We start from the raw sequence: 26872 nt of genomic DNA, 5'->3' as shown, positions 1-26872 counted from the left end.
GCCACAGTGGAAATGCTTTGCCTTTTGCATGTTTACCCCACATAGACTACCTCTATAACATGTTTTGCTGTTATTTTATTCCTGTCAGAATGTCCCACCAGACCTGTCTGTGTGTGGCTTTGTCTTAGCCCAATGTTTGTCTGTCCGGGCCCTGCAGGAGATGGTGACGCATAGTCATCACCCAGAAGCCGAGGTATTCTTCCAGATGTGTTACTCAAACAAGTTTCAACATTCATAATTTTAGAAAGTACTGAATAAATCAGCCCTGTCTGTAATAATAAATTAAAATCTAACGTACTTTTGCCTAAAATAATTAGTTACTTATATTTGCTTCCTTTTTAATTTGATCATTGTGATTTAGTGTTTCTTAAGTTTGTTTGCTTTTTTGCACTGCAGTTATGTATTTTCTCATACAGTGAGTCATAGTTTGCTACACTGCATTTGACAGGTGGATGCTGGAGGAAGCCATCGCACCCTTCTGTATGGGCAGGCAGTGTTGTTCCTACACTCATTCAGTGGCATGGTGAGTTCTCTTGATATGCTGTATCTCAAATTAACTTTTTTTTTAACAGCTAAAAATGTTAAAAATCTTAATTTATATGTAAAATGAACTACACTTCATATATTCTAAACTTTACGCCTAGTATCTTAGCTGCTTGTCTTCATCCCAATCTTCAACTGACAAGCTGGCTTTTGATGTTGGCCTGCAAGAGGATAAAGCAGGTATTTCATGTTGGACATTTTCACAAACGACAAATACATTCTAATATTGATCTTTTGCATTATGTTATTATTGTACAGTTATATGACAGTTTTAATTTTGGTACTCAATAGCTGTTGACCCCGTGGTGCAGATTCTTAAATCTTTCATTGATCTGTTTTTTTTTTATGGCTCAGGTGAGGCGTGTTGGTGGACCATCCACCCAGCCTCCAGACAGAGATCAGAGGGTGAGAAAGTGCGTGTTGGAGATGATCTGATACTGGTTAATGTGTCCTCAGAAAGATATCTGGTGAGTCAGTAAGAGTCTTTTTAAAATGTTACACAATAAAGAATTTCTAGTACAAGTATAATAAATAAAACAGTCCAATCTGTAACAAAAGTGCAGAAATAATACAATTGTAAAGTATTAAATATTCAATTTTACTACTGCTGTTTTTGTGAGCTTTATAAAATCAGAACTGACATATGCTATTGGTTTATTTTCTTTTGTATCATTCTGTAGTTGCTAATTTGTGCTCCCTGCTTTTTGTGTTTATGAGAACAGCTATCACAGGGGAGTAATCAGATATTTATTTTTGTTGCTTTTTACCATTTTGTTTTTTCCAGCACCTGTCCTTCGGTGCTGTAACAGACAACAGAAGCTTGAGTGACAAGGTGATTGTTAATGCAGCCTTCCAGCAGACTCTCTGGAGTGTCGCTCCCATCTGCTCTAGAGGTGGAGTTGCTCAAGGCAAGTTTCTTTCATAATAAAAACAAACTATCCATTTATAAAATGGCATCATCCAACTGGTTGTGCCCCAGAAATGTGATCTACTACGATTCAAATGTACAGTGTAGGTTGCAGTTTTTACACTTTTCAGTACCATATGAGATTTGCATTGATTATTATATTGGAATAAGTATACTTATTTACATTTCAGTTGTGACTGCAAAATAGCCTTTATTCTAATACACTAGTGTCTCTTGTGCTAATTGTAGGATACCTAAAAGGGGGTGACACGTTGCGGATACTCCACAGCCACAGTGACGCATGTCTGACAATTCCCTCTACAGAGCAGGGAGAGGACCTGCAAAGGTCAGTGGAAAAGACTAATCACCTTTTGTATAAGCTTCACTAAATGTCCTTTGGTTCCAGGGTCATATTTGTTTTCCCTACACAATATAGGATAATGCATTATGAAATTGGATCAGCCTCTGGCTATGCTCGCTCTCTCTGGAGACTGGAGATTCTTCGTGTCGCGTAAGTATAGGCAGGACATAATGATCATGCAGTTTAAAGTTTTTTTGACTAAAAACAAACACAGCAGACATATTTTGTGTTAGACAATAAAGAGAGTACATGTAGTATGGCTACAGGTCCAGTTGTTTGTGCATGTAATGCTTGTTGGAAAAATTTATAAAATCACTGGCCCACAATAGAATTAGGATTGTGTTTTCTCTGCTTACACTCTTGGCATGTCAGGAATAAAGAGGAAAACATGAATATAACAGAATGGTTAGTGTTCTTTGAAAATACAATGCTGGTAATTTCTTTAGCTGGAGTGGCAGACATACATGCTGGGGCCAGCCATTCAGACTATGCCACATAACTACTGGGAGGTACCTAGGTCTTACAGCAGACCGAGGCCTGCATCTTGTTGATCGGGACAAAGCAGACATCAACACAACCTCTTTCTGCTTTCAACCCTCAAAGGTCAGTAGTAATGCTGATTTTTTTTTTTTGTCGGTAATTTAAATATTTGGATTACAGACAGGTGACGTGACCATCATTAGTGTAGTAAAGTTTATGATAAACATGTCTAATTGTGGCACATGTAATTATAGATTTTTTTTTTTCCTATAGGAGAAGCTTGACGCTGGCACAAAGTCTAATGCTGATGGCATGGGCATCCCCGAGATCAAGTATGGAGATTCTGTTTGTTATGTTCATCATGTTGCATCTGGACTCTGGCTCACCTATCAATCCACTGATGCAACATCTCCTCGCACAGGGGGAGTTCAACGGACGGTAAACCAGTACATTTTTATCAATCAACCAAAAGAATAAATCCTATTTTATATAGTGACTAGTAAGGACTCTGGTTATGTTAATGGGTTGAAATGCACATAGTGAAAGAACTGATTACAAATTTGTTTCTAGGCCATTTTGCACAATGAGGGGCACATGGATGATGGGCTGACACTGTCACGTTCCCACAAGGAGGAATCTCAAACCGCCTGTCTCATCCGGAGTGCTTTTTTTCTATTAAATCACTTTATCAGGTACTGGATGCCACATATAGACCCTGGGTCACTTGTGAATATCAAAATGACTTGGCTACATGACTACATTTATAGTACAGTGCAGGATTCACAAATATATAATTACATATCACATTAAAAATGCTCACCCTCAGTCCTTAGATCTTAAATTTAAAAATGTTATTACTATTATTAGTATTGCTAGCACGATAAACCTAAATCTGGCCTTGTTTATTCAATATTTAGCAAAGTCTAGTTCTGTAGTTGACTAGAATGAATAATTGATGATACTCTTGTTCTTTTCCCACCCTTCGTTTGTAAATTAACTGTTTTTAGGGAACAAGGAAACTTGTCTTCAGTCAGTTCGCCAGTGGAGAAGCTGAGGTGTAGTCTGCAAGATTTAATAAGGCATTTCCAACCACCACTGGATGGGCTAGACCATGAAGCGAAACAGAATAGCATGACAGCACTAAAGAATCGGCAGAACATGTTTCGAGAAGAGGTAAATCTATAAAGTGTGTACGAATGGTTAAATTGGTGCGACACGTGATGTGTAAGGACCTGTTTCATAGGCATCACCCTCCTCTTTTTTTTTTCTAGGGTGTGATAGATTTGGTTCTGGATTGTATAGACCGGCTACACCAGTATAGTAATGCTTCACACGTTCCTGAAGTGGCTCAGAGTGAGATGGGAGAAGAATGGGAAACCATATTAAACCTTTTGTATGAGCTGCTAGGTGAGAATTAACATACATCTGGGCATAGATGGCCGCAACACAAATAATCTACTGACACAGATACAGTACTAAAATAAGACACACTTTTTCACTTTAATATCTTCTATGCTGTTGAATTTATGTGCATTTTGATTAAAATGCTTAACTCTTAAATGAGCATAAGGTTTGAATTCTGCAATTTCACATCAACTACATGGTTTGTTTGCCTTAGTGTTGAAGTATTGTGGATTCCCTCTTTTTTCCCCCTTCAGCTGCTCTGATCCGAGGGAACCGTGTAAACTGTGCACATTTCTCAGGCTCTCTTGACTGGCTGATTAGTAGGCTTGACCGACTGGAGGCTTCCTCTGGTGGGTTCGAATAATAATCCCATTTTTATTTACTTCATGATTCCAATAAAGATTTTACAGATAAAGCATTTCTTTTTCTTTCTTGTATAAAGCTTTTCAAGTTGTAGTCTATATATTCACGGTATTTACTGTTATATGTTGGTCATTAGTGGTCATTAGTACTGGCTTCAGTTATTATTCCTCAGTATCATAGCAAGATATGGAAATACAATACGTAAGGCATGTTTCATATATTACTGAGCAATGACCTACTCTGCTTAACAGGGGTCATGGATGTTCTGCACTGTGTCCTAGTGGAAAGTCCTGAGGCACTCAATGTCATCAAAGAAGGGCACATTCATTCTATCATCTCTTTCCTTCATAAGCACAGACACAACCACAAGGTATTGTTTGCTATTTTCTTTGTCAAACTAAAATTTAAAAGACATGAAACTACTTTTTAGATTGTGATTATGGTCTGCATTACTGCTGAAATGTATTTGTCATAACAGATTTTTTTGTCAACACGTTAAGTGTTGCAGCTGTGATGGCAGCACTTGCTCTATTTTTCCAAATGTGGGATCATTGTCATGTGTTTATCAAGCAATCGCTGGATAAAGTGCTGGAAGTTTCCGTTCCAGGTGCTTGAGGTGCTGTGCTCTCTGTGCGTGTGCCATGGTGTAGCAGTGCGGTCCAATCAGAACCTCATCTGTGACAATCTCCTGCCAGAAAGAGACTTGCTGCTCCAAACACGCCTGGTTAATCAGGTCACAAGGTAGCACTTAAATTGTTTTCTCTTGGTAGAACCTCCTTGTCATGCGTCAGCCATTTAATTTTGGCGTTCTGAATTCTTCTGTCTTTATATAGTAAATGACATCTAATTGTATTTTCTAGTGCATTCACTGAAAGGGATTTTTGTATTAAGTCCCGCAAGATTTTTTGAAATTGACTGTTACACACCTTTTGAAACGAGTCAATAGTTGCATGGAGATTACTTATGTTTTTTATTCTTTCGCCTTACAGTAGTTCCCACTGCTGCAGCCCTTAGTATTGAAGTGGGACAAAAATATATACTTCACATTTTACTGTGTAGTACTTATCTCTTCTCTGTTTGTGTTAATCGAGAAAATGACTTATCTCTTAGAGTGTGAGCTCTAACATCAAACCAAGGATGCTGATGTCAGACCACTCATGTCTTTGCCTCAGCCTTTTGCAGTGAAACTTTAGAAAAGTTATGCACGGCCTGTGGCACCATGGATTACCAAGTCAATCTTTGGATAGTTTTAGGCAGTTTATTATATTTTATATTGTTCCTCCTTCTTTTCAATATTTTGGCTCACTGCATGAGTCGCTTCTTACAGGCAGTTTTCATTTTCCTTTTTCTCAGCTTGTTTTTTTATGTTCTTCTCTATCTGCCCTTTCTTCCAAAGCTGCCTCCTTTTATCATGCTTGTCTCTATCAGCAGCCCATTTTATTCCTCAGGCCTTAAAGCTTATTTTGTTTCATATTGTTCACACCTGCTCAGTCTATTCTCCAGCTGTCTCTTTTCTCTTTGAGCGGTTTCAAATTCTATTATTTTTACTTTCTGTTTAACTAAATGTCTCATTCCTACAATGTATTTTTATTCTTTCCTTTATGTCATGTTTTTATTGTCTGTTCCATTTTTATTTCTGATGCTTTTTATTATTTGTGAATTTTCTTCACCTTTATCATGTCTGATCTGTCACCCCTGTGTGTTCTTTTCACATTGCTTTGAAGTGGCCTTTATTGTTTAGATATGAAGCTTAATTTTAGCAACATATCATTCTGTCCTTGACCACATATTTCTCTACTGCTTAGTTTTGTGTCCTCCTTATGTCTTAATAAGCTACATAGGACATCCTACTTTTTATTTTGCTATGTAATATAAGACTAGATATTTATATTCATCCAATGTGTAGTATATCATACAATGTTCTAAATGTATAAACCTCATTAACACAGCATGAGGCCAAACATCTTCTTGACCATGGGGGAAGAGTCAGCTCAGAACCGGAGGTGGTACTATGAGCTGGTTGTTGATCAAGTCGACCCCTTCCTCACACCTGAGCCCACTCACCTGCGTGTTGGCTGGGCTTGCACCGAGGGCTATCACCCCAGGCCCACTGGAGGAGAAGGCTGGGGAAGCAATGGGGTGGGAGACTGCCTGCGCTCCTATGGCTTTGATGGGCTTTATCTTTGGTCAGGTAAGGATGTGATCAAGCAACATTTAATGTGCAGTATCAGTTTAGTAGTAGCTGGTGTATTGAAAGTGATAATAAATAAGCAGCAATAATGGTTCTAGTTTTTTTTGTTTTAATTTAACAGAGATCAGGTTCATCAAACAAAGAAACATCATAAAATGCACCGAAGAGTGGCATTAACAATGGCTCTAAAAATATTTCATACTAAAATCTTACGTTTTACTTCAAATGTCAGAATGCTATATAGACGACATATCAATCATTGTTCTGTATTCTGACATCATTCTGAATAGTCTTTTAATGTTATGTCACTACACTGACAGCACTAAATGAGACTCAAAAACATCATCACAGTGAATTCATTATATACTTTAAAGTCTGTATCTCCTGAATCTCAGGCTGTGTGGGCCGAAGAGTAAGTTCTCCCTTTCCTCACCTGCTGAAAAATGACGACGTGGTCAGCTGCTGTCTTGACCTCACTGCTCCCTCCATCTCCTTCCGGGTCAACGGTCTCCCTGTGCAGGGCATGTTGGAGAACTTCAACGCTGTTGGATTTCTTTATCCTGTGGTCAGCTTTTCAGCCGGAGTCAAGTCAGTAGTGGAGATTTGTGTAACCTTTATATATGGCTTCATATTAAAATGACTTACTAAATTAATAATAAGTATAACTAATAATAAAGCTTTGTGATAATATCTCTAAGGTAATATTTTTGTCTCCAATACTTCAGTGCTTTTTAAATTCTTTTCTTACTAAATTCGGGCACCAGGGTTCGTTTTCTCTTTGGAGGACGTCATGGAGAGTTTCGCTTCCTACCCCCACTGGGTTTTGCTCCATGCACAGAGGCTTTGCTCCCAAAAACCAAACTGACATTAGAGCCTTGTCATAAATATATCTCAGATTACGGAGATGGGAAACATGAACTTACTGGTCCCTTGGTACCAGTCTCTCCAGTTACTTTTACACCCACACCCGTAGACATAAGCAAGGTAGCCTTCTAAATTCCTTTATATTTGTAATATTTTGGCCTGAAGAATTTTCAGCTTTTAAATGTTTTTTTTTTTAATCTAAATTAACGTTGTATCTCTTCCATATTCCCATAGGTGGTACTGCCCCCACAACTTCAGGACATTAAAGAAAAAATGGCACAAAATAGCCATGAACTGTGGGCAATGGACAAAATTGACCTTGGATGGACATATGCACCTGTAAGAAAAGCATCAATAATCAAACAAATTACTATATTATCTCATTGCACATACAGTGTATTTAAGTATGTTTGAGAATTGTTTGGAATTTAAAAAGTCTCAGCTTCTTCTAAACAGGTGAGAGATGAAAGTAAGAAGAATGAACCTTGCCTTGTGGGGTTCTCTAGGCTTCCAGAGCAGGAGAGGAACCAGAATCTTCAGATGGCTGAGGACATCCTCAGGTTGGCTCAATTACCTGATTTTAATAATTAAAAACACAATACATAGACCCTTGTGTTGTTGAATATTATACTCAAAACTAATTAGTAATCAGTGCTTGCCTTGATTAATGAACATTTGTTTGGTTTAACACTGAAGGACTCTACTTGCCCTTGGTTTCCACATTGGTTTGACTGATGTCAGTGCTGAAGAGAGAGTCAAATACATGAGGCTATCGAACAAGTATGTACCGCATCACTCAAGTATGAAGTAACTATGCAGTCTGTTTGTTAAACCAATTTTGTTGTAGGCATTTCCGAAGAATGGTGGGTGTAATTAGATGAGGCTTGACTAATAAAAGTATTACTATGTGAAATCCATATTTAGCAACCTCCTGAAGTATTTTTATATGACAGATAAGAGCTTTCTGGGCATGAAAAATCCAGGCTGGCATGAATCTGCATTGTCAAGGATCTTCATATTCTCTCTTTGCCAAAGGAGTTTTGTTGCCATCAAGCCTTAATTGGAAATCACAGTGTCAAGTGTATTCATTTTTGCTGCACCGATCATTAATTGCACCAGGGTTGTAAATTTCTTTTCCCCACTTTACCTAACCTGGTTATTACCATAAATATATCTTAAATAATTAAACAATTGTTTTAGATTTTGCAGGGTATTTCTGTTCTCTAATATCACGTTTGGCAGGCACATGTGCTGTGGGTGGTCTGGGTTAAAAAATGGTTTGAATACACTAATCAGCATGGTGCCTGTCTGTGGGGAGTTTGCATTTTTCTCATGTTACGCTGGCTCCAACAGTCTTTTGACAGAGAACCTCTGCAACTGTGGCTAGGATAATGGATGGTTTTTGTTGTTGTAATGTTAAAAGACATCTAACATAACAATTCATGCCCACACTCTGTTTCTTAGGTATGAGCAGCCCAGTGGTTTCAGACCTGCCCCAATAGACATGAGCCAGGTTACTGTGAGCCCAGCCAATGATGAAGTGATTAACTTGTTGGCAGAGAATGATCACAATGCGTGGGCTAAAGAACGTGTCAAGCAGGGATGGACATATGGAGCCCAACAGGTTTATGTTCTGAACTCTGTTAATGCATTGATCACGTACAGTATTTAAAGTGGAGATATTGCATGTAAATGAGTCTTTTCATATTATTTGTTTATTCATGAAGTAAAGATAAAATAGTACACCAAAAACTGCAGTATCAATTTCCTGTGCATAGTGTTAGATTAACAACACAGGACTACATACTAGCACTAATGTCATGTTCCATGAACCAAACATTGCACTTTTAAGACCAATGTATGTGGCCATATTTGCTTTTTCTATTTGGACTTCTAGGATGTGAAATGGAAGCGGAGCCCATACCTTGTGCCTTATAACCTCCTTGATGAAAGGAATAGGAGATCGGGCAGGGAAAGTGTCAGAGAAGCTGTCTGTGTTCTGCTGCTCTATGGTTACAGCCTCGAGCCCCTCAGCCAGGAACTGAGTATGTCTTAGTCCTGTTGTCAATCAAAGCTTTTACATTTGTTTTTTTCACTTTTTCATTGTTATATATAAAAAGCTTAGTATTTGCAGATTTTTATTGATGATTAAAATTGATTTATTATTTAAATACACTTAATTTAACCATACCTGTAATTGCAAATTTATAATTCCTTTAGGTGATAATGGTATTTTCTGTGTCTTGGGTTTACAGCCACATTATCAAAAACATCTCTATTTTCTGCTGAGAAGTGCAGAGTGTTCAGAGCAGATAAATCTTATGCTGTGACCCAGGGGAAGTGGTATTTTGAATTTGAAGCACTGACAGCAGGGAATATTAGAGTGGGCTGGGCTCGACCAGGCTGCACTGCAGATAAGGAGCTTGGCTCAGATGACCAGGCATATGTCTTTGATGGATCTGAGGTGAGATATTAAAGATAACAGATACAGTTCTAATTAGCACAGCCACGTTGCTATTGTTGTTATCGTTACTTGAGTTTGAGAATAATTTTAGACAGACTAAACCCTATTTTAAACTGTGAAATCTTCTATTCCATCTAAACTTAAACATTACAAGGTCCATGAGACTAGTTTCTTCGTCTTTACAGGCAGTGTGATATGGATTTAGTGTCATCTTTGACCCCCAAAAACAATTACGGTGCAAACATAAAACTAAATTGTTATTTTTAGCTTCATGCCCTGACTAACCCTGACTAAGTTTGATGATCATTTTACCATGTTACTCGAGTCCCCGTCCTACAGTAGCGGGTGTTGTGCTGCTTCTCCTGTGCCTTTCAAGGACGTTTATACTTGTGTCTTTTTCTGTATAAATTGTCTACTGTGCTTTTCAGGCTCAGTGGTACCATCAGGGTGGTGAGCCCCTGGGACGTTTGTGGCAGAGAGGCGATGTGGTGGGTTGCTTGGTGGACATGGATGAACAGACCATGATGGTCACGCTCAATGGAGAGGTTCTGTTTAATGACAGAGGATCAGAACTGGCTGCCAAGGATTTTGAAAACAAAGACGGTCTGATATTGTATTTTGCACAATATCTTGCATACTGCATAATAACATGCTTAGCATGCCGCTGTCTGATTTATTGAAATTTAATAAATCCAGAGTTTGAATTAAAAAGAAAATTATATCTAAGTATTGTCATCAGGTAGAGTTTATTTTTCGTATATATTCTCTTACTATTTCCCAGGCCTTTTACCTGTGGTCAGTGTTGGGGTGAACCAGATGGGGAGGCTGAACCTAGGCCGTCAAGTCGCCACTCTACAGTACTATACTGTGTGTGGTCAGCAGGAAGGCTATGAACCATTTGCTGTCAACATGGCCAGAGATCCAGCCTTGTGGATGAGTTGGAAACAGCCTCAGTTTACCTGCATAAAACCTGATGATCACAACGTGCAGGTAAGGTTATTTTCTTTGTATTGGTAGTTGAATTGAGAAAGCTTTGTTTAATTGACCTTATACAGACATCTCAGTTATGTTATTTCTAACACTGGTTAATTGACACTGGTCCTAATGTTATTTACTTCTTAAGGTGGTTAAAGTCAGTGGATCAGTGGATTCCTTATCACACCTGAGAGTTTCTCAGCGGTTGTTTGGTCACCACAATGGAGCTGCCGACATTGGCTTTTACCGAATCAGCATGTCAGTTCAATGTGCATCTACCCTCACTAGTCCTGCAGGCGTTGTGCTTCCAGTGACTTCCAATGTTGTTTCACCAGGTAAAAATGACATCACATCATGCACAGTTTGATCGTATTGACACATAAAAATTAATATGTATACATAAAATCTTGGAAATATCCAGAATATCCATATTCCATGCCATTATGACATTGATGAATTGTTTTGCTTAAGCCCCCTAGGGCCTCACTCTAATTAGTGGGAGAGCTGAACAGCTCTCACACTATTGATATCTTCGGTCTTTATCACAGTGAATGCTGCAAAGCATTCACTGTATTGTTTTTCTAAGCTTTATTATTATTATTATTATTATTATTTTTCTTCCCCCCGTTTTTCTGCATCTAACTAGTCCTGCATACTTTCAGCTACAGAAACGATTCCAATATCAAAATGTTCAGCTTTTTAAGGAGAAGTGTGCTATTACTTTTCTCATTCATATGTTTCATATTTTTCAAGTTATTAAGCTCCAGAAATCGTTAAAATATCTTTAATAGTTTCTGATTTATAGCAGTTTAAATATTGGGTGGTTTTTGGTCAATTTTCATCTTTTCCATTAGTGTGTATTGGGTTATTTAGAGTGCGTGATGTCACAGCCAGAGTGCGAGGGGACGTTTTTTTAAGATAGAACTTCTGTCTTTAACTCGTCACTACAGCCACAATTTTCACTCTATCAATGTAATTATTTCAGTAAATCGTAGTCATACTTGTCTTCTTTCTAATGATGTGTCTGGCTTTACTCTCAGACCTATACTTTAGTCGCTATCAACCTCAAAGCGCAGAGAGATCCCGAAATTCTCCCATAGACTCTAATGATAATTTTCGGCAGACGTCTGGGTAGAAAAACAAGAGGAGAAGTATTTTGAAATTGCGACTGCGGCTACAAACATTTGTCCTCAAACATAAAATTCACACCATTTGCTCATTGAAGACTTGGGACTCGTAAAATGAAATAATTTTTGTGATAACTATTATGGTTTAGCTGGAACAAGCCTGTTTATACAGGGTGAAACTCTGCTTTTACAGAGCAGAGTGAGCCTGATTTTCCCGCCTTTCGTCTCCATGGCGACGGCGCAGCTGCAGATTTCACTGACAGGTCAAACTCCTGATTCTCAGTGTAGACAGCAGTTCCATGCTTGTTACTGATTAGTCAACTACACTATTGGATTGTGTAGTAATTAAGCATGCACTTCCTCTAAATCCTTTCAAAATAAAAGCACCAAGCCAAATAATTAGCTTTAAAAGCAGTATTTCTGCTTTTAGTAGGGTAATTATGACTATTTAAAGATAGATTAACAGTTTAGTAATTACCCACACATGCTTCCTCTACATCCTTTCAAAATAAAAGCACCAATGCCAATTATTAGCTTTAACTGCACTGTTTTTGCCTTTGAATGGGTAATTATGATTATTTAAAGACTAATTGACAGCTACGCTATTACCCCCACACATTTCCTCTAAATCCTTTCAAAATAAAAGCACCGATTACAATTTATTACCTTTAATGGCAAGATTGATTAGAAAATTTCTGGTTCTGAATACTTACCAATCGTTAATGAGACTACTTTAGAGTTCAGTAAATAACCACTCACACTTATTAGGGTGCTTTTATTCTGAAAGGGCTTAATCTAAATCTTTTGCGTTGATAGGGCTATTCTTGCTATTGAATGATAAATTATGACTATCTAATGACTATTTTATAGTTTAGTAATAACTCACACACAACCTCTAAATCCCTTCAAAATAAAAGCACCAATGTAATTTATTACCCTAAATGGCAAGATATTTGATTCTGACTGGTAAATTTTTAATAGTTATTAAACTATTACATAGTTAGGTAATTATTTACAAATACTTTCTTCAAATCAAAAAGCTAGTCAGCTTATTTATGATTGTCAACAATGCACCTTGGTCAACTTTTTAATCTTTGACATCTTTTAACCTTGGTCAACTTTTGAATCATTGTCATCTCTTTAATATTGTCATAGTATGACCTTGGTCATCTTTTTAATCATCATCTTTTTATTCGCCATCTTTTGTCATCGTTTTAATCTTTGTCAACGTTTTCTCGTTTTCATCGTTTTCATCGTTTTGCCGTAGTCAACTTTTGGACGTAGTCAACTTTGTGACGTCAGCATCTTAATCAGCGTTTGTCATCGTTGCGGCAGCAGATCAGCTCTCCCACGTAATTTCTCGAGAAATTACTTTTTCTAGTTAATCCCTGTTGTCCTTTTAGGAAGGAAGGAGCAAGAGGAGGTGGACTCTGAGTTTGAAGTGTTGATGAAATCAGCCCACAGTTTTGCTGGCTCAAGGGATGAGCTCTGCAATAAGGATCATAGCCAAGACAAAACATCAAGACTGAAACAACGGTAGGAAAACCTTTTGTTGAGTTAGATGCATGTAGCTCGACAAATGTCAGTGTCCCGGTATCTCATTAGTGTTCAATAATGAGATACCAGTATTTTACCAGTGAGATAGTTATAATGTTATGAATACAATCTCTGTCTGTGGTAGACTACCATGGAATTAAATCAACTAAAAACAGATTTGTTTTGAGGTACCTAATGACAGTTTATGTCTCTTGTCTGTAAGGTTCATGCTCAAGAAGACTAAACCAGGACTAGTCAGCAGCAACTCTTCGGCACGTCTTTTAGAAGATGTCGTAGCTGACAAAGATAACTACGAACACCTCATCTCTAGCTCCAGAGTAAGGCTTTTATTTCCGTAGTCTCCCTTTCCTTGAAAATATGTAAGTGTATTAACAAAACTGACTAACATGTATCTGGCCACAGTTTAGTCCCAGTTGCAGTATAATAAAAGCAAATGTAATGCAGGGCTCATGCACTTGGCATTAGGCTTTGGCTCTGTTTTACTGGGTGTGCATTAATTACCAGCTGCATTTAAAACATGCAAGATGAAAATGCCAACTAGTGACACAAGCTGACCTCTGTTTCAGTTTTATTACTCAGTGAGGGTTCTTCCCGGCCAGGAGCCATTCAATGTGTGGGTGGGATGGGTGACTCCTGACTTTCATTCGTGTGATATGGCATTTGACAGCGATGCTGTTCACACTGTGACTGTCACCCTTGGAGATGACAGTGGTAAAGTGCAGGAAAGGTTAGTGTGCATCACTACTATGGATGAATTTATTAGGATTTTAAATGCTAATTGTAATTGAAATGATGTTGATTGTTGTGGTGATTGTCTGTCTTGCACCATTATCACAAATTACATACTACAGTATTTAACTCTAAAGTACTCATTGATCCTATATTCTGACCTGCAGTAAATGTGCAGTTTTATTTTTTTAATTCGCTTTTTACAGTGTGAAGCGGTCCGACTGTTACATGGTGTGTGCTGGAGAAGCAACAGGCCTGTCTCAGAGTCGGAGAAGCTCAGGGCTAGAAATTGGCTGTTTGATAGACACCGCGACAGGTCTGCTCACATTTACCTCCAGTGGAGTCGAGATGGCCACCTTCTACCAAGTACGTTAAAAGGCATACTATGTGATTGACACACCATTGTATATCATAGTTATTACTTAGCTTATATTTTTTTTACCAATAACCAGGTGGAACCCAGCACAAAGCTTTTTCCTGCTGTATTTGTTAAATCAACCACCAGCAACATGTTTCAGTTTGAACTAGGGAGCATTAAGGTAAAGGAACATTACTGTTTAATCCTCCTACAGAACTGTTGTGTTTTTATCTTGCTTTGTCAGTGGGGTATAGAGAGCAGCATACTCTATTTACTTCATGTTGATAAGTCATTGTTTTGAAATGTGTCTTCCTTTGCAATCTAGAATGTGATGCCATTATCAGCAGGTTTACTCCGCAGCCATCGGAGAAATACATCTCCTCAGTGTCCCCCAAGGTTTCAGGTCCAGCATCTCAGCACAGGCACCTGGACCAGAGTGTCAGACCAAGCATTGAAGGTGCTGGTGGATCGGCCAGATGATTTCAATGGCTGGAGAATCCAGTGCACTGAGCCCCAGCAAGTCATGACCCTACAGATCCCTGATGAAAACAGGTTAAAAAGCAGAAATAAAATCGTTACTAATTAGCTACTGGAGCTTCAGTTGAAAAAATAGCTGACCACATTTTAACCTTTTTAATGATATATTACCAGGTGTGTTGACATTTTGGAGCTCTCCGAACTTGACGATCTCTTGACCTTTCATTACCACACGCTCCTCCTCTACTGCTCTTTATGTGCCTTTGGCAACACCAGAGTTTGTCATGCCCTCTGCAGTCACGTGGACCAGTCACAAATGTTTCATGCCATTCAGAATCCCAGCCTACCTGGCTCACTCCGCTCTGCTTTTTACCAGCTACTTATTCAGGTGAATGTTGTATTTCAGAATAAGGAAACTTCATTTAAAAAGTAAAGTAAACACTTTCTGTCTTTTTTTTTGTTCTTTAGATTCATCTTAACAGTCACATGACAGCATGCGTTACTATGAGCCATGAGTATATTGTCCCAATGTCAGACCAGATCAGAGACACCGCCTTTTGTCCCAGTTCTTCGAATGACTGGATTGGTGAGAGTTTCAAACCTTTGGATGGATTTCCCAACAGCAGTTGTAGCACAACCCTTAAACCACAGTTGGGTTTCTTAGCACCTTGTTTTGTCTGGAACGAGGAGGTTGGAGAAGATGGTTCACCTGAAAAAGCTTTCACGGACAGCCCAGAAATCCCACTGGACATTCTGAAGAATCTGACTGTGAAGATGCTGACATCAGGAGTCTGGGCTGTGGGTCATGGTGTGAGGGATCCTGTAGGAGGCGGCATTGATTTTCTGCTGGTTCCGCTAATTAGGCTATTCCATACCTTATTGGTAATGGGAGCATTTCAGGATAAAGATCTGGGTGAAGCTCTGAGACTAATAGAGCCAGAAGTCTTCTCTATGACTTCTGACACCTATGAGAATGATGAAACAAGAGAGGGTGAGGATGAAGAGGAATGGACACGGGACAAGAAAAATAAACATTACCCTCCTAAACAGGGACTTCTTCAAATGAAGCTCTCAGAAGCTGTAAAACTTGAGGTAAAAAATAAGCAGACTTTGCACATGGTTCAGGTGCTACTATATGTATTGGTATTATCAGTTACAAAGGATTCTTATCTTTCTCTCTCTAGCTTTGCCATTTGCTGTCCTACCTGTGTGATTGCCAGGTGCGCCACAGGGTGGAAGCTGTAGTTGCCTTCTCTGACATCTTTGTGCAGCAGCTTCAGGAGAACCAGCGCTGGCGCTACAACCAGGTTGTGGAAGCTCTCAACATGTCTGCAGCTCTCACTGCTCGCAAGACCAAGGAGTTCCGTTCACCCCTCGAAGAGCAGGTTGGGTGGACACAAGTCTAGTCCAATCACAGTTTACTAGATGCACATTGCAGTTCCTAAAAATATTGCCTATAATATCCTGTCTTCAGATGAAAATGCTGCTGAGCTTCAGAAAGGGTGAGCAGCAGGAGAACTGCTCATGTCCAGTTGAAATTCAACAGCTCCTGCAAGACTTTCATCAGCTCCTTAGCACACATTGTGGTTAGAACACTGCTTATCTTTATCTTCATTGAGCCAGGGAACTATAAAATTGTTGCCACTGAGGAAATCTCTTTTTTTTTGCTGTACAGGCATTGAATTGGACACTGACTCAGATGATGAAGAGAATGCTGAGATGTCTGTAAGAGATTGGCTTTTCAGCCTAGTGCCAAAAATCATTGGAGCAAGGAAGACAGCCATAGAAGCAGGAAAGTGTATGCTGCAGAGTGCCCGTAAGTGCCTCTAAATTAAAGCCTTTCTTTATCATTTTGTACTTTTTTAACACTGTTCTTTAACATGTTCATTGCAGATTTGTAATAGTAACAGTCTAGTAAATGACAAGAGAAATACTCCAGTCAGAAAAGTTACATGCAATATACCCTAAGACACATCTACTGTACCCACGCTGGTGTCAGACAGCTGCTTAAAATGTAACATAAAAGCACTAGTCTAATTTGTTTAGTCACTTGTCATGAGGATTCAAATCAAAACCTGATGGGACAGATAATTTTTTTTTGCTCCCCCAAAAGCAAAAAAGGATTCACTTTGCTTTTTTGTCACTATTCACGTCCTCAGAATCCCTTAAGAAGCTGATCTCTGAGACAATGGTACGCTGGGCTCAAGAGAGTGAGATGGAAGACCCTGAACTGGTCAGGGCTGTTTTTAACTTGCTGCATCGCCAGTATGAGGGTCTTGATGGGCAAATGGCACGACCACTGTCAAGGGCCTATTGCATCAGTCAGGCTTCGGTTGATGACACAATGTGTCTGCTAGCCTCCCTGGGCCAAATACGTTCTCTTCTCAGTGTCCGCATGGGTAAAGAAGAGGAGAGACTCATGATCAGAAAACTAGGGTAGGTACAAAAAGATTTGCTTTGTGACACAAAGTACCTTCTTTTGACAGTTCTTAATTATTGGAATCCTAGTGTTTAATTTATGTCAAAAGTTAAAAAAACATGACATGGTTTTCCAATTGTTTTTTTTTTGTCTATATTGTTGGTCAATTCAGCAGACTCTAAACATGAACTTACTGTAATATATAATGTCTAGGGGACATAAGGTCCACCCTTTGGAGTGACTCAGTCAAATATTTAAGTGTTTAAGTATTAAGTGTTATACTGTATCCTTTACAGAGATATCATGAACAATAAAGTTTTCTACCAGCACCCCAACTTAATGAGGGCATTGGGGATGCATGAGACAGTGATGGAGGTGATGGTGAATGTTCTAGGAGAAGGAGAGTTGAAGGTGAGAGAGAAATTATGTCCTGTGTGTTGAGAAAATGAGTTTAACACAAGGTTCAGCTCTTCAATTGTTACTGGTGTTGAACACCAACAGCAACAGAATAACAGTCTTGATATTCCATAGGACAATGAGTAATCAACCCTTATTTATGTACTTAAGAAGTTAAATTAGTTGTGGCTAAAACTCAAAAGCATAAATAACAAATAATCTGACATGTGCATTATTAAAAAAACTGCTTTTGCTAGTAAAGTTTGTTGTTGTCACATCTGCCTTTTCGCTGTTTTTATGCATCAATGTTAGGAGATTACTTTTCCAAAAATGGTGGCCAGCTGCTGCAGATTCCTGTGTTACTTTTGCCGTATCAGCTGTCACAATCAGGGAGCATTGTTTGACCATCTCAGCTACCTGCTGGAAAATAGCCGTGTTGGATTAGGTAAGTCTCCTTCCCTTGACTACTGCATGTAAGAGCATTGTTCAAATTATCATTTTAGTATTATACAAGAAAATGTGTAATGTAATTAAGATTTTTGCAAGAATGTTATCATATGTAACCCCAACATGCAGCTAAAATGGGGCTCTGATTGTTTTATTCTTTTGTTCCATAGCTTCACCATCAATGCGTGGTGCCACTCCCTTGGATGTGGCAGCTGCCTCTGTAATGGATAATATTGAACTAGCCTTAGCATTAAATGAGTCCGACTTGGAAAAGGTGAGTTAGTATTTTGTGCATTGCTATTTAACGCTATGTAATATGTGGAAATACATTCAAACATACAAAGCTAATAAAGGAAATAATAATCAGACATTTTCTGTCCTATTAGCTGCAATATCATTTAATCTAGTCATATCAAAACTCCAGGTGGTGCAGTACCTTGCTGGCTGTGGTCTGCACAGCTGTCCAATGCTAGTGGTTAAAGGCTATCCAGACATTGGTTGGAATCCTGTGGAGGGAGAGCGATACCTGGACTTTCTGCGGTTTGCTGTCTTCTGCAATGGTTAGTTTTACAAATCATGTTCATTCAAAATATTTTTGACAAAAACAGATAGTCAACACATCTGTTTGGGTGCTGTAATTTTAAACATGTCTCTTCTCTCTTTTATTTTTTTATAAAACAAATGCAGTAAATCAAATTGCTATGAATGACAACAAAAACAAACAGCTAGTCTGAAATGTTCAGTTCTCTTCCCAACGCACAGTCCATCTCACAGGATCAAGGTATTACATTAAGTTACCCAGTATTTTTACTGTGTTTCAAAGGTGAGAATGTAGAGGAGAATGCTTATGTAGTCCTGAGGTTGCTCATTCGCCGTCCTGAATGCTTTGGCCCTGCCTTGCGAGGTGATGGGGGGAAAGGTCTCCTTGTGGCCATGAAGGAAGCCATCAGGATGTCTGAAGATCTGTCTGTTGATGGACCTTCTTCCACATACCAGTGAGTTTGAGCTGTGTAAACACAAAATGACTTGATTACAGTGGTTAAAAATACAAATCTAACAAACACTGTTATGTAAATGTTTTTCAACAGTGGCAATAAGTAATAGGTGACATAAATTCTTTATAAATAACACTTTCTTTAGGCTTTTTCACCGTATGGGGGTAAACTACTTCTCTGGTGAGCCAATATGCCCTAGGCCTGAATGGACAATATTTAGTTTGCTTATGTTATGTCAGGGCAACACCTGTGCTCTCTGCAACAATAAGCCAGAATTTGAAATGCCTGAATATAAATTGAATGAGTATCTTGTCTGGCTCACAGTGGCTGTTGTTATTATTTGTTTAATTCTGTTGGAGAGACAGATTTATGTAGTTTGACTGTTTTGTTCAACAGGGATCCTGTCCAGGATAACGATGATGACCTCATTCATATGGGGCATGCCATTATGACTTTCTATTCAGCCCTTATTGACTTGTTGGGACGCTGTGCGCCAGAGATGTATGTGAGTAATCTTCAATAGTTTTTTCCCTTCAGTACCCGCTGTCTTATAGTCCTCAGGCCAGTAGGATTCCATATCTGTAGTTGACTGAACTGTAAGTGGCTGATCTTTTTTTCCCAGTTGATACAACAAGGCAAAGGAGATGCCATTCGCATCAGGGCAATTCTGAGGTCACTCATCCCCATTCAGGATCTTGAGGGAGTTATTAGCATCTCCTTTCAAACCCCCTCGGTCTCTAAAGGTCAGGTGATAAAATGCATCTATGTACTGTAGTAGTATGAAATATTCTTGCACCATTGTAGAGTCCTATGACCTGATATGAAATATTTATCTGACCCTCTAATCTATCCTATGGATTTGTTTATCCAGATGGTCAGGTACATGAACCTGACCTTTCTACAGTGTTTTGCCCAGACCACAAGGCAGCTATGGTTCTGTTCCTGGACCGGGTTTATGGCATTGAGTACCAGAGTTTCTTTCTTCATCTATTAGAAGTTGGCTTTTTGCCTGACTTTCAGGCAGCTGTCTCGCTTGACACTGTGAGAAGAATATTTTAATCCCAGTTCTTACGTATTTGTACAACATGCTTAACATTTTGTAGTAAATTGTATTTTGTTTTAAATTAAAACCTAATACTTATCCTGAAAAAAAAAAAAAAAAAAAATATATATATATATATATATATATATATATATATATATATATATATATATATATATATATATATATATATATATATATAAAAATATATATATATATATATATATATTTCTATACAGCTATACAGTTTTTTTTATTAAACTTAAAATTAAACATTGTTTAGTTTATAATTGTTTAGTCTTGTTATGTCAATGCTCCATGCTCTGCTGAGTACCACTCAGCTAATTGGACTCTGTAACATCTTCTTTTGATTGCAGGCTGATTTAGGATCCACCGATATGGCCCTAGCCCTGAATAGATACTTGTGTACAGCTGTGCTTCCCCTCATCACGAAATGTTCTTCTCTCTTCTGTGGATTGGAGGACCATGCCGTGGTGGTTGATTCTCTTATCCAAGCAATCTATAGCCTCTCCAAGGCACTTAGCTTGACCAAGGCTCAAAGAGACACTATTGAAGACTGTTTATTGGCTGTGTGCAGGTAGGATTTTAAGGGGCTTGATTATAAGATTACTAGATTTCAATTACTACACTGTGTGCACATGTGTGTTTACATCTGCTCATGAGTAATTATGCACTCATCTAATTGTTTCTCCAGTAAGCTTCAGCCCTCAATGATTCAGCCATTTTTTAGACGTCTTGTCTTTGATGCTCCCGATCTCTCAAACCACAGCATGATACCACTGAAGGTAAATGCACAAATTGCAGTTTCTATACAGCATATTTTTAATTGAATGACTTTGCTCAATACTGCCCTCTGCTAGCTCTTAACCAGCCTCTATGAGCAGAGATGGAAGTACTACTATTCACCAACTCGAGGGCAAAGTGACCATGATTTGGCCTCAGAAGATGAGCTTCATCTGTCTAAAAAGTTGTTCTGGGGAGTGTTCAAGGCCTTGGCAAAGAAGGTAAACCATATTGAAAACCAGTGCTAATTATTTAAATTTGGAATAATATTTTCCTGGCATACAGTACCAATGAAGTGGCAGAAATTTATATTGCTCTCTTTTGGCATTTTATTCCAAATCAGTGATTTGTCGCTTTTTCTATCTTCTTCAAAGACTAATTCAGGAGGAATGGGTAAAAGCATACTTGATGTTCTACTTTAAAGCACTTCTATGAGAACTGAAGTGCAGGAGGATAAAAAATACTTCAGATTAAGAGTTAATTTTTCATATCCTAGTAGGGATATGAAAACCTTCCATTTTTACACAGACTTGCAGGAAATGGGAGATGTAATCAATAATGGAGTCCTCTCTCTGTTCACGTAAGCACGAACCAGAATATTTCTGCCAGACACTTACAAGACTGATTCAGAACATGGAAACTTCAAAGGAATAGGTTCATGAGGTCATTCCCAACCCACATGTGGCCCATATCAAACGGTTCAGAAACCAAACTCCCAGTCAGCATTGCATAGAACTCTACACCTTTGTCTGAGAGAAATTTAAGCTCCTCCACATTACCTCATACAATCTGTTTAGTTGTGCGTCCAACATCATCGAGAGGAATTATTTTTGCAGTCCTATGCCTTGGTATTGAAAGTAATTGAAAATATTACCAATAGTTATTGTTTTTGAATGAAATGTTCTTTTTTTCCTCACCTGAATAGTGTTTTGTAAAATTCAGTAAGAAAAACAAAACAATACAAGGAAAGCAAACAAAGAAATTCATTCAGTTTAATTTTATTATTCATTCATTATTCACTTGTTAAATTGCAATGCCTGCAATAGCGTGTCAGCTTTGTAGAGCTTCAGTTTGTTCAATTTGGTTTTAGGGGTATGGAGCTGTAGAAAATTTGATTACTGACCAGCTTCTTAGTTTTAAGTGTTTTATTATAACATGTTGCTGTATTTCTTCAGTAATTAATAGGTTCCACCATGTCCTATGCTGTCTTTCTTATTTTCTGCTACGCTATAGCCCTATGAGTCTCAGTTGTATAGACTGTCTGTTCAATGCCTGACAACAGTGGCCAGCGCTCTGCCTCCAAACCACATGGACAACAGTTGTTTGTCGCAGCAGGGGAGAAAGGTGTCCATTGACACAGATATGCACTTTGATCCCCAGCCAGTAGACACTTCCAAGTAAGATACTTGAACTGCATGTTGTTTCCAAGAACTGTGCTGTAAACATCTGCCCTACAGAAAGTATAAGACAGAATGACATTTTAATGAAACTTTAATGCACTCTCTTTAGAATTGTTACAATGAATAATGTACAACTATATCCAAATGTGTTACTGTGTGATAAAGGTAAATGATGTACTATTATTTTCTTTGCTCTAGTGTGTCAGTCCCAGAGAAACTGGAGTTTGTAGTTAACAAATATGCTGAACATACCCATGAGAAGTGGTCACTGGACAAGGTAATATAACAATATCTTCGACTAATACAGTAATTAAAACACCCCTTTTGTGTTGTTCAGATATTATTTAATATTTGCATTGTTCAACTGCGTTTATTTAAACTGAATATGTGTTATCTCTCAGTTTGTCAATGGCTGGGTTCATGGAGATCAGCTATGTGAGAACACAAAGGTTCATCCTCTGCTCAAGCCGTACAGGGCTCTGGCTGAGAAGGTAGACTGAAGAGTGTTGGTATTTTAATCACTAATATAGGCAGTTGCAAACAAAATGTGGATAGAATATAAATACATAAATTCACAGATTTATTACTGAAATCCTCTCTTCATCATTTGTATACTTTCCAGGAGAAGGAGGTGTACCGCTGGGCCATTAAAGAAACAATAAAGAGCATGCTGGCCTTTGGATGGAGCATAGAAAGAACTAAAGACTGGGATGCATTTGATATGCACACCTGCACACGCAGAATCTCTCAATCAGGACAGGTATATGTACCGTTACATTCTTTTAGCCATTGGACACAAAATGTGGGTTAACTAAAGAAATAAAATAGTCATAATTTTAATTACATTTCTGCTTTATTCATTCATTTGTTGGCTTTACCAGCTGTCCTTTGAAGGAACCTCAACCTTCAGCCCCAAACCTGTGGACTTGAGCAGCATCACATTATCATGGGAGCAATGCGTAATAAATATTCTTCTTGTCTTATGCTGTTTGTATGCTATTAAAGTAGGTATTAATTTGTTTCTGTTTTAGTGAAGGTATCTATGAAGGTGATAAGGATGACCTACAGTATTAACTAAACTTAATTCTGCTGAACTGATGAACATAGATTTTATCATTTATTTTTTTATAGGCAATGGCTGAACAGTTAGCTGAAAACTACCACAGTGCCTGGGCTAAGAAGAAGAAATTAGAGTTTGGAGGTAAAGGTAAAACCTTACTTATCTCCTCTTAGGGATCACAGCTTCCAAAGTTATTTCAATTGCAACATATTTGACACATCTCTACCGTCAGAAGAGGCTGGTCATTCTTTGCTTGTACCTTTTGACACCCTGACTGCCAAAGAGAAGAACAAATTCAGAGAAAGAGCTCATGATATCCTCAAGTTCCTTCAGCTCAATGGCTACACTGTGCGGAGGTAAATGATCATGTTATTGTAAAAGAGCAGTGCCATGTAATAATTAAGTGTATGCAAGAAACTTAATTTGAATGAAAATGTGGTATTTCTGCACTGAAGGTCACAATCAGTTCATTTGCAACGTCTCTGTCTTTGTCCTGCACAACATGTTAAATGTGTTGCTATAAATTGCTAGAAATAAAAAATGTAGTCAGGATGATTGTAGGTGTCAAGGAAATGTCTTTGGTAGAGACTTTGATCAACCCTGTTTAATTTCACTAAAGGGATCGGAGGACACTTGAGATGGACTTTCCAGCCAAAGCTACCTGCTTCGGTTACATTTTCCTTCAGCGAATGGTGCTTCACACTGAGGATGTCCAAGAGCACATACTGGAACTGGGTAACATTTATGTTGTCCTTACATATACTACACTGCTGATCCTGTAAAGTTTTAAACATGTGCCTTCTGCACTTACACTTTATGATCAGCAGCATTTTTGTTTTGTGCATAGTATATACTGTCAGTGATTCTGGATTTTTTTAGAGGTGATGCAAGCAAGAGGACCGACGTCTAAAGGAGAGAAAGCTTCAAACCAGCAACCAATAAATTTCTTTTTCAAGGTTTGTCTCAAATTAAACACAAGAAATCTGCTATCCTATCAGAAATGTTATCTACTGATTTATCTCCCCTCTAACTTGCTTTTTCAATGCCATTTTTTTCTCTGCAGCCTTTTTTTTCCATTTACGTCACCTAATTAGTTTTGTTAGATTGTTGCCAACGGCAACACCTCTAAGTAAAAACCCTTTGTCACTGTGTAATTTATTAAACCATTTTGGAAATCCATGTGGGCGTGTCGATTGCCATCAGGACATTGATTAAAGCTTCCCACACAGTTCTGCCTCTGAGGAGGCAGCAAATGAAAGGTTTATATTTCATTGGGTCACACTCTGGGGGTCACATCCTTCAGGCAAGACTGTGAACAGCCATGCCTCATCTTTCTACCCTTCCCCCTTCATCTTTTACTCAACAGTTCACTTCCATGCACATCTCTCTACCTGTCCCGCCATTTTTATAATTTCTTCATTAGACAACCTCAAATAGTATATAATGTTTAAGCTTCCTCCCCCACAAGTAAAAGTTGAGGTCATGGGTATGAAGCCAGGTGTTATGTATGAATCTTCAGTGTATGAATTTAACAAACATGCACAGAATACAAAATTTTTAAAGCTACCATCCATTTCTTTCCGACAGGTCATCCTTCCTCTTCTGGAACAATATGTGAAAAGCCATCGCCAATATTTCCTGTCCAGTTCTTTTTGCTTCAGTGATAATAGATGTCATGCTTCCAAAAAGGAAAAGGAAATAATTGCAAGGTAGGGTTTACTGCCAGCATAACATATATAGGTGATTATTCTGATGCTGAAGAATTGCTTGCGTTTGTATGTTAGTCTTAGGGGAAATTCCTCAGACATACATTTTTTTTAAGCTTTTGTTCTTTGATGCTGTCATTCTCCTGATTTTTATAACCTGTAATTACTTTTCCACTACTCTTCATTACTTCACTTGTCTTTGCTTCTCACATCTAGCCTCTTTTGTAAGCTTGCTGCTCTTGTAAGACACAGAATATCACTCTTTGGTAAGGATGGTATATTAAAACCTTTTTTCTTTACTTTGCTATTTGATGCCTGTGATGGTGTGTAATAATTAATTTTTTAGTACTTCATCTACTAGAATTTGTTCCTACAAGTGTACTGTATATGTTTTGTAATGAAAAATTTTGCAGCATTTCTATGGAAATAATTTCAATTTGATGTGTTTTGAAGTTGTAATGAAATTTGTTTCCTTAGGAAATGATGCATCATCAGTCGCAAGCACCCTCCATGTTTTGGCTCAGACTCTGGATGCTAGGTAGCTCCTGCAGATGCCACTACTGTCACATTCTGCTTAAATCGATCACCTTGCTCTGCCTGCGGTCGCATCAATGTCACACCACTATGTCTGAGGATGAGATGACTGCTGTAATTGAGCCACTGATACACTGATGCTATCTAATTGTGGTTGATACCACTTCTGCTCCCTGAGGACGGTGCTTCTGAAGCATGACGCTAGAAGCTGAATTTTGCCTCAACAGAGATGGATGTCATTTAAGCTTGTCGAGTGGATCAGCAACTGGTCTAGTCTGCCTGTGCTTTTTTCCGTTAGCTAAAGATGTCACGGCATGACATATTTCTTTTTTTTTTTTTGGAGAAAAACAACAATAAAGACGAATAATTCAAATCTTGTCCTTTCTTTTTAGGACATTGATGAAGTCCAGTTCGGCGTCTGTCTGGGGATTTTTACATTCATTCTTTGAAGCATCTGCAGTTGATCTTGAGATGACACTGGAAAACCTTTCTGTTACCTTCGTCTCTTTGCCTCAGAGCAGGAATCAGCAGTCTAAAGGAGTGGCCAATGTTCTCAGTTACACAACCTCCATCCTTATTCCCACCCTCACTTCACTCTTCCAGCATATTGGCAACCAAAGCTATGGAGTGGATATCCTGGGTAAGGGCTACATTGGTCCCCCGGGTGGGATTTTATATTTTTGTACTGTGTGTTGACAACCTAAATAATCCCAAAGTACAACAGTAAACATACAGTAAAACACAACACTATGTTTTTTCAGTTATCACATTTGTTTCCCTCCATATGGTAAGAAGCTGATGAACAGCTGTTATCCACACCTATGCAATCACTCAGGGCTTCCCTCCCATCAGCTTCCAAGCTTTCACATCTTTGAAACCAGCCCTCATTAAGTGTCTCAGTCATGGCCACAGAGCAGCAGCAGCAGATTGTCTCCTTCAACAATACCATGACCTTCCAAGAATTATCATCACTATCACCTAAATCCGTAACACATTGTCTAGCATTTATTCCTTTACGGTCTCTAAAGATGTATCTGTTGGGAACTTAGCTTTTAAACGTCTTTTTTTTTTCAGTGGAGAGAATTCAGGTGTCGTGTTACAGGATCCTAAACAGCCTATATTCTCTTGGCACCAGTAGGAGCATCCACATGACAGGGTATTTGAAATATTGCTATGTACTGTGATTTTTAAACTTGTTTACTTATGTACCTATAATACAAGATAAGCATTTTGGAAAAAAGATTGTGTGTCTGCTTTAAACATTAAAAT

The 26872-nt window shown here is 38.4% G+C and overlaps 1 protein-coding gene across 13 annotated transcripts in view; it reads left to right on the top strand.

The window, feature by feature from the left end:
- ryr2b (ryanodine receptor 2b (cardiac)) overlaps positions 1-26872 on the top strand; it is a 46683-nt gene that overhangs the window by 2125 nt on the left and 17686 nt on the right. For 4 of the 13 annotated variants that reach the window (XM_055502512.1, XM_029175723.3, XM_029175721.3 and 1 more), the window contains exons 3-66: positions 89-193; positions 449-523; positions 645-723; positions 898-1010; positions 1328-1451; positions 1700-1796; positions 1887-1961; positions 2258-2414; positions 2565-2729; positions 2862-2983; positions 3299-3464; positions 3563-3698; positions 3950-4045; positions 4310-4428; positions 4666-4799; positions 6008-6249; positions 6645-6837; positions 7014-7233; positions 7348-7452; positions 7570-7673; positions 7810-7893; positions 8578-8737; positions 9011-9158; positions 9369-9577; positions 10006-10180; positions 10359-10567; positions 10701-10887; positions 13083-13215; positions 13439-13553; positions 13803-13963; positions 14172-14331; positions 14418-14504; positions 14649-14875; positions 14975-15188; positions 15269-15892; positions 15985-16185; positions 16275-16386; positions 16476-16616; positions 16960-17236; positions 17516-17630; positions 17928-18060; positions 18233-18336; positions 18487-18622; positions 18886-19057; positions 19454-19562; positions 19680-19800; positions 19929-20098; positions 20477-20697; positions 20815-20905; positions 20981-21124; positions 22137-22300; positions 22502-22580; positions 22705-22794; positions 22926-23063; positions 23185-23262; positions 23435-23510; positions 23596-23719; positions 23983-24098; positions 24243-24319; positions 24951-25072; positions 25286-25335; positions 25547-25607; positions 25996-26243; positions 26678-26759. In XM_055502512.1, the coding sequence (XP_055358487.1) occupies positions 89-193; positions 449-523; positions 645-723; positions 898-1010; positions 1328-1451; positions 1700-1796; positions 1887-1961; positions 2258-2414; positions 2565-2729; positions 2862-2983; positions 3299-3464; positions 3563-3698; positions 3950-4045; positions 4310-4428; positions 4666-4799; positions 6008-6249; positions 6645-6837; positions 7014-7233; positions 7348-7452; positions 7570-7673; positions 7810-7893; positions 8578-8737; positions 9011-9158; positions 9369-9577; positions 10006-10180; positions 10359-10567; positions 10701-10887; positions 13083-13215; positions 13439-13553; positions 13803-13963; positions 14172-14331; positions 14418-14504; positions 14649-14875; positions 14975-15188; positions 15269-15892; positions 15985-16185; positions 16275-16386; positions 16476-16616; positions 16960-17236; positions 17516-17630; positions 17928-18060; positions 18233-18336; positions 18487-18622; positions 18886-19057; positions 19454-19562; positions 19680-19800; positions 19929-20098; positions 20477-20697; positions 20815-20905; positions 20981-21124; positions 22137-22300; positions 22502-22580; positions 22705-22794; positions 22926-23063; positions 23185-23262; positions 23435-23510; positions 23596-23719; positions 23983-24098; positions 24243-24319; positions 24951-25072; positions 25286-25335; positions 25547-25607; positions 25996-26243; positions 26678-26759 (9272 nt within the window). Of the gene's footprint in view, positions 1-88; positions 194-448; positions 524-644; positions 724-897; positions 1011-1327; positions 1452-1699; positions 1797-1886; positions 1962-2257; positions 2415-2564; positions 2730-2861; positions 2984-3298; positions 3465-3562; positions 3699-3949; positions 4046-4309; positions 4429-4628; positions 4800-6007; positions 6250-6644; positions 6838-7013; positions 7234-7347; positions 7453-7555; positions 7674-7809; positions 7894-8577; positions 8738-9010; positions 9159-9368; positions 9578-10005; positions 10181-10358; positions 10568-10700; positions 10888-13082; positions 13216-13438; positions 13554-13802; positions 13964-14171; positions 14332-14417; positions 14505-14648; positions 14876-14974; positions 15189-15268; positions 15893-15984; positions 16186-16274; positions 16387-16475; positions 16617-16959; positions 17237-17515; positions 17631-17927; positions 18061-18232; positions 18337-18486; positions 18623-18885; positions 19058-19453; positions 19563-19679; positions 19801-19928; positions 20099-20476; positions 20698-20814; positions 20906-20980; positions 21125-22136; positions 22301-22501; positions 22581-22704; positions 22795-22925; positions 23064-23184; positions 23263-23434; positions 23511-23595; positions 23720-23982; positions 24099-24242; positions 24320-24950; positions 25073-25285; positions 25336-25546; positions 25608-25995; positions 26244-26677; positions 26760-26872 lie in introns of those variants that run through there. The other 9 variants (XM_029175730.3, XM_055502510.1, XM_029175729.3 and 6 more) reach the window with 9 other exon arrangements.

Source organism: Betta splendens, chromosome 15 (assembly GCF_900634795.4).
Source record: "Betta splendens chromosome 15, fBetSpl5.4, whole genome shotgun sequence".
In the NCBI taxonomy this organism is placed as follows: Eukaryota; Metazoa; Chordata; class Actinopteri; order Anabantiformes; family Osphronemidae; genus Betta; species Betta splendens.
The sequence above is the reverse complement of the archived record's forward strand: the minus strand, read 5'-3'. Positions and strand labels throughout refer to the sequence as shown.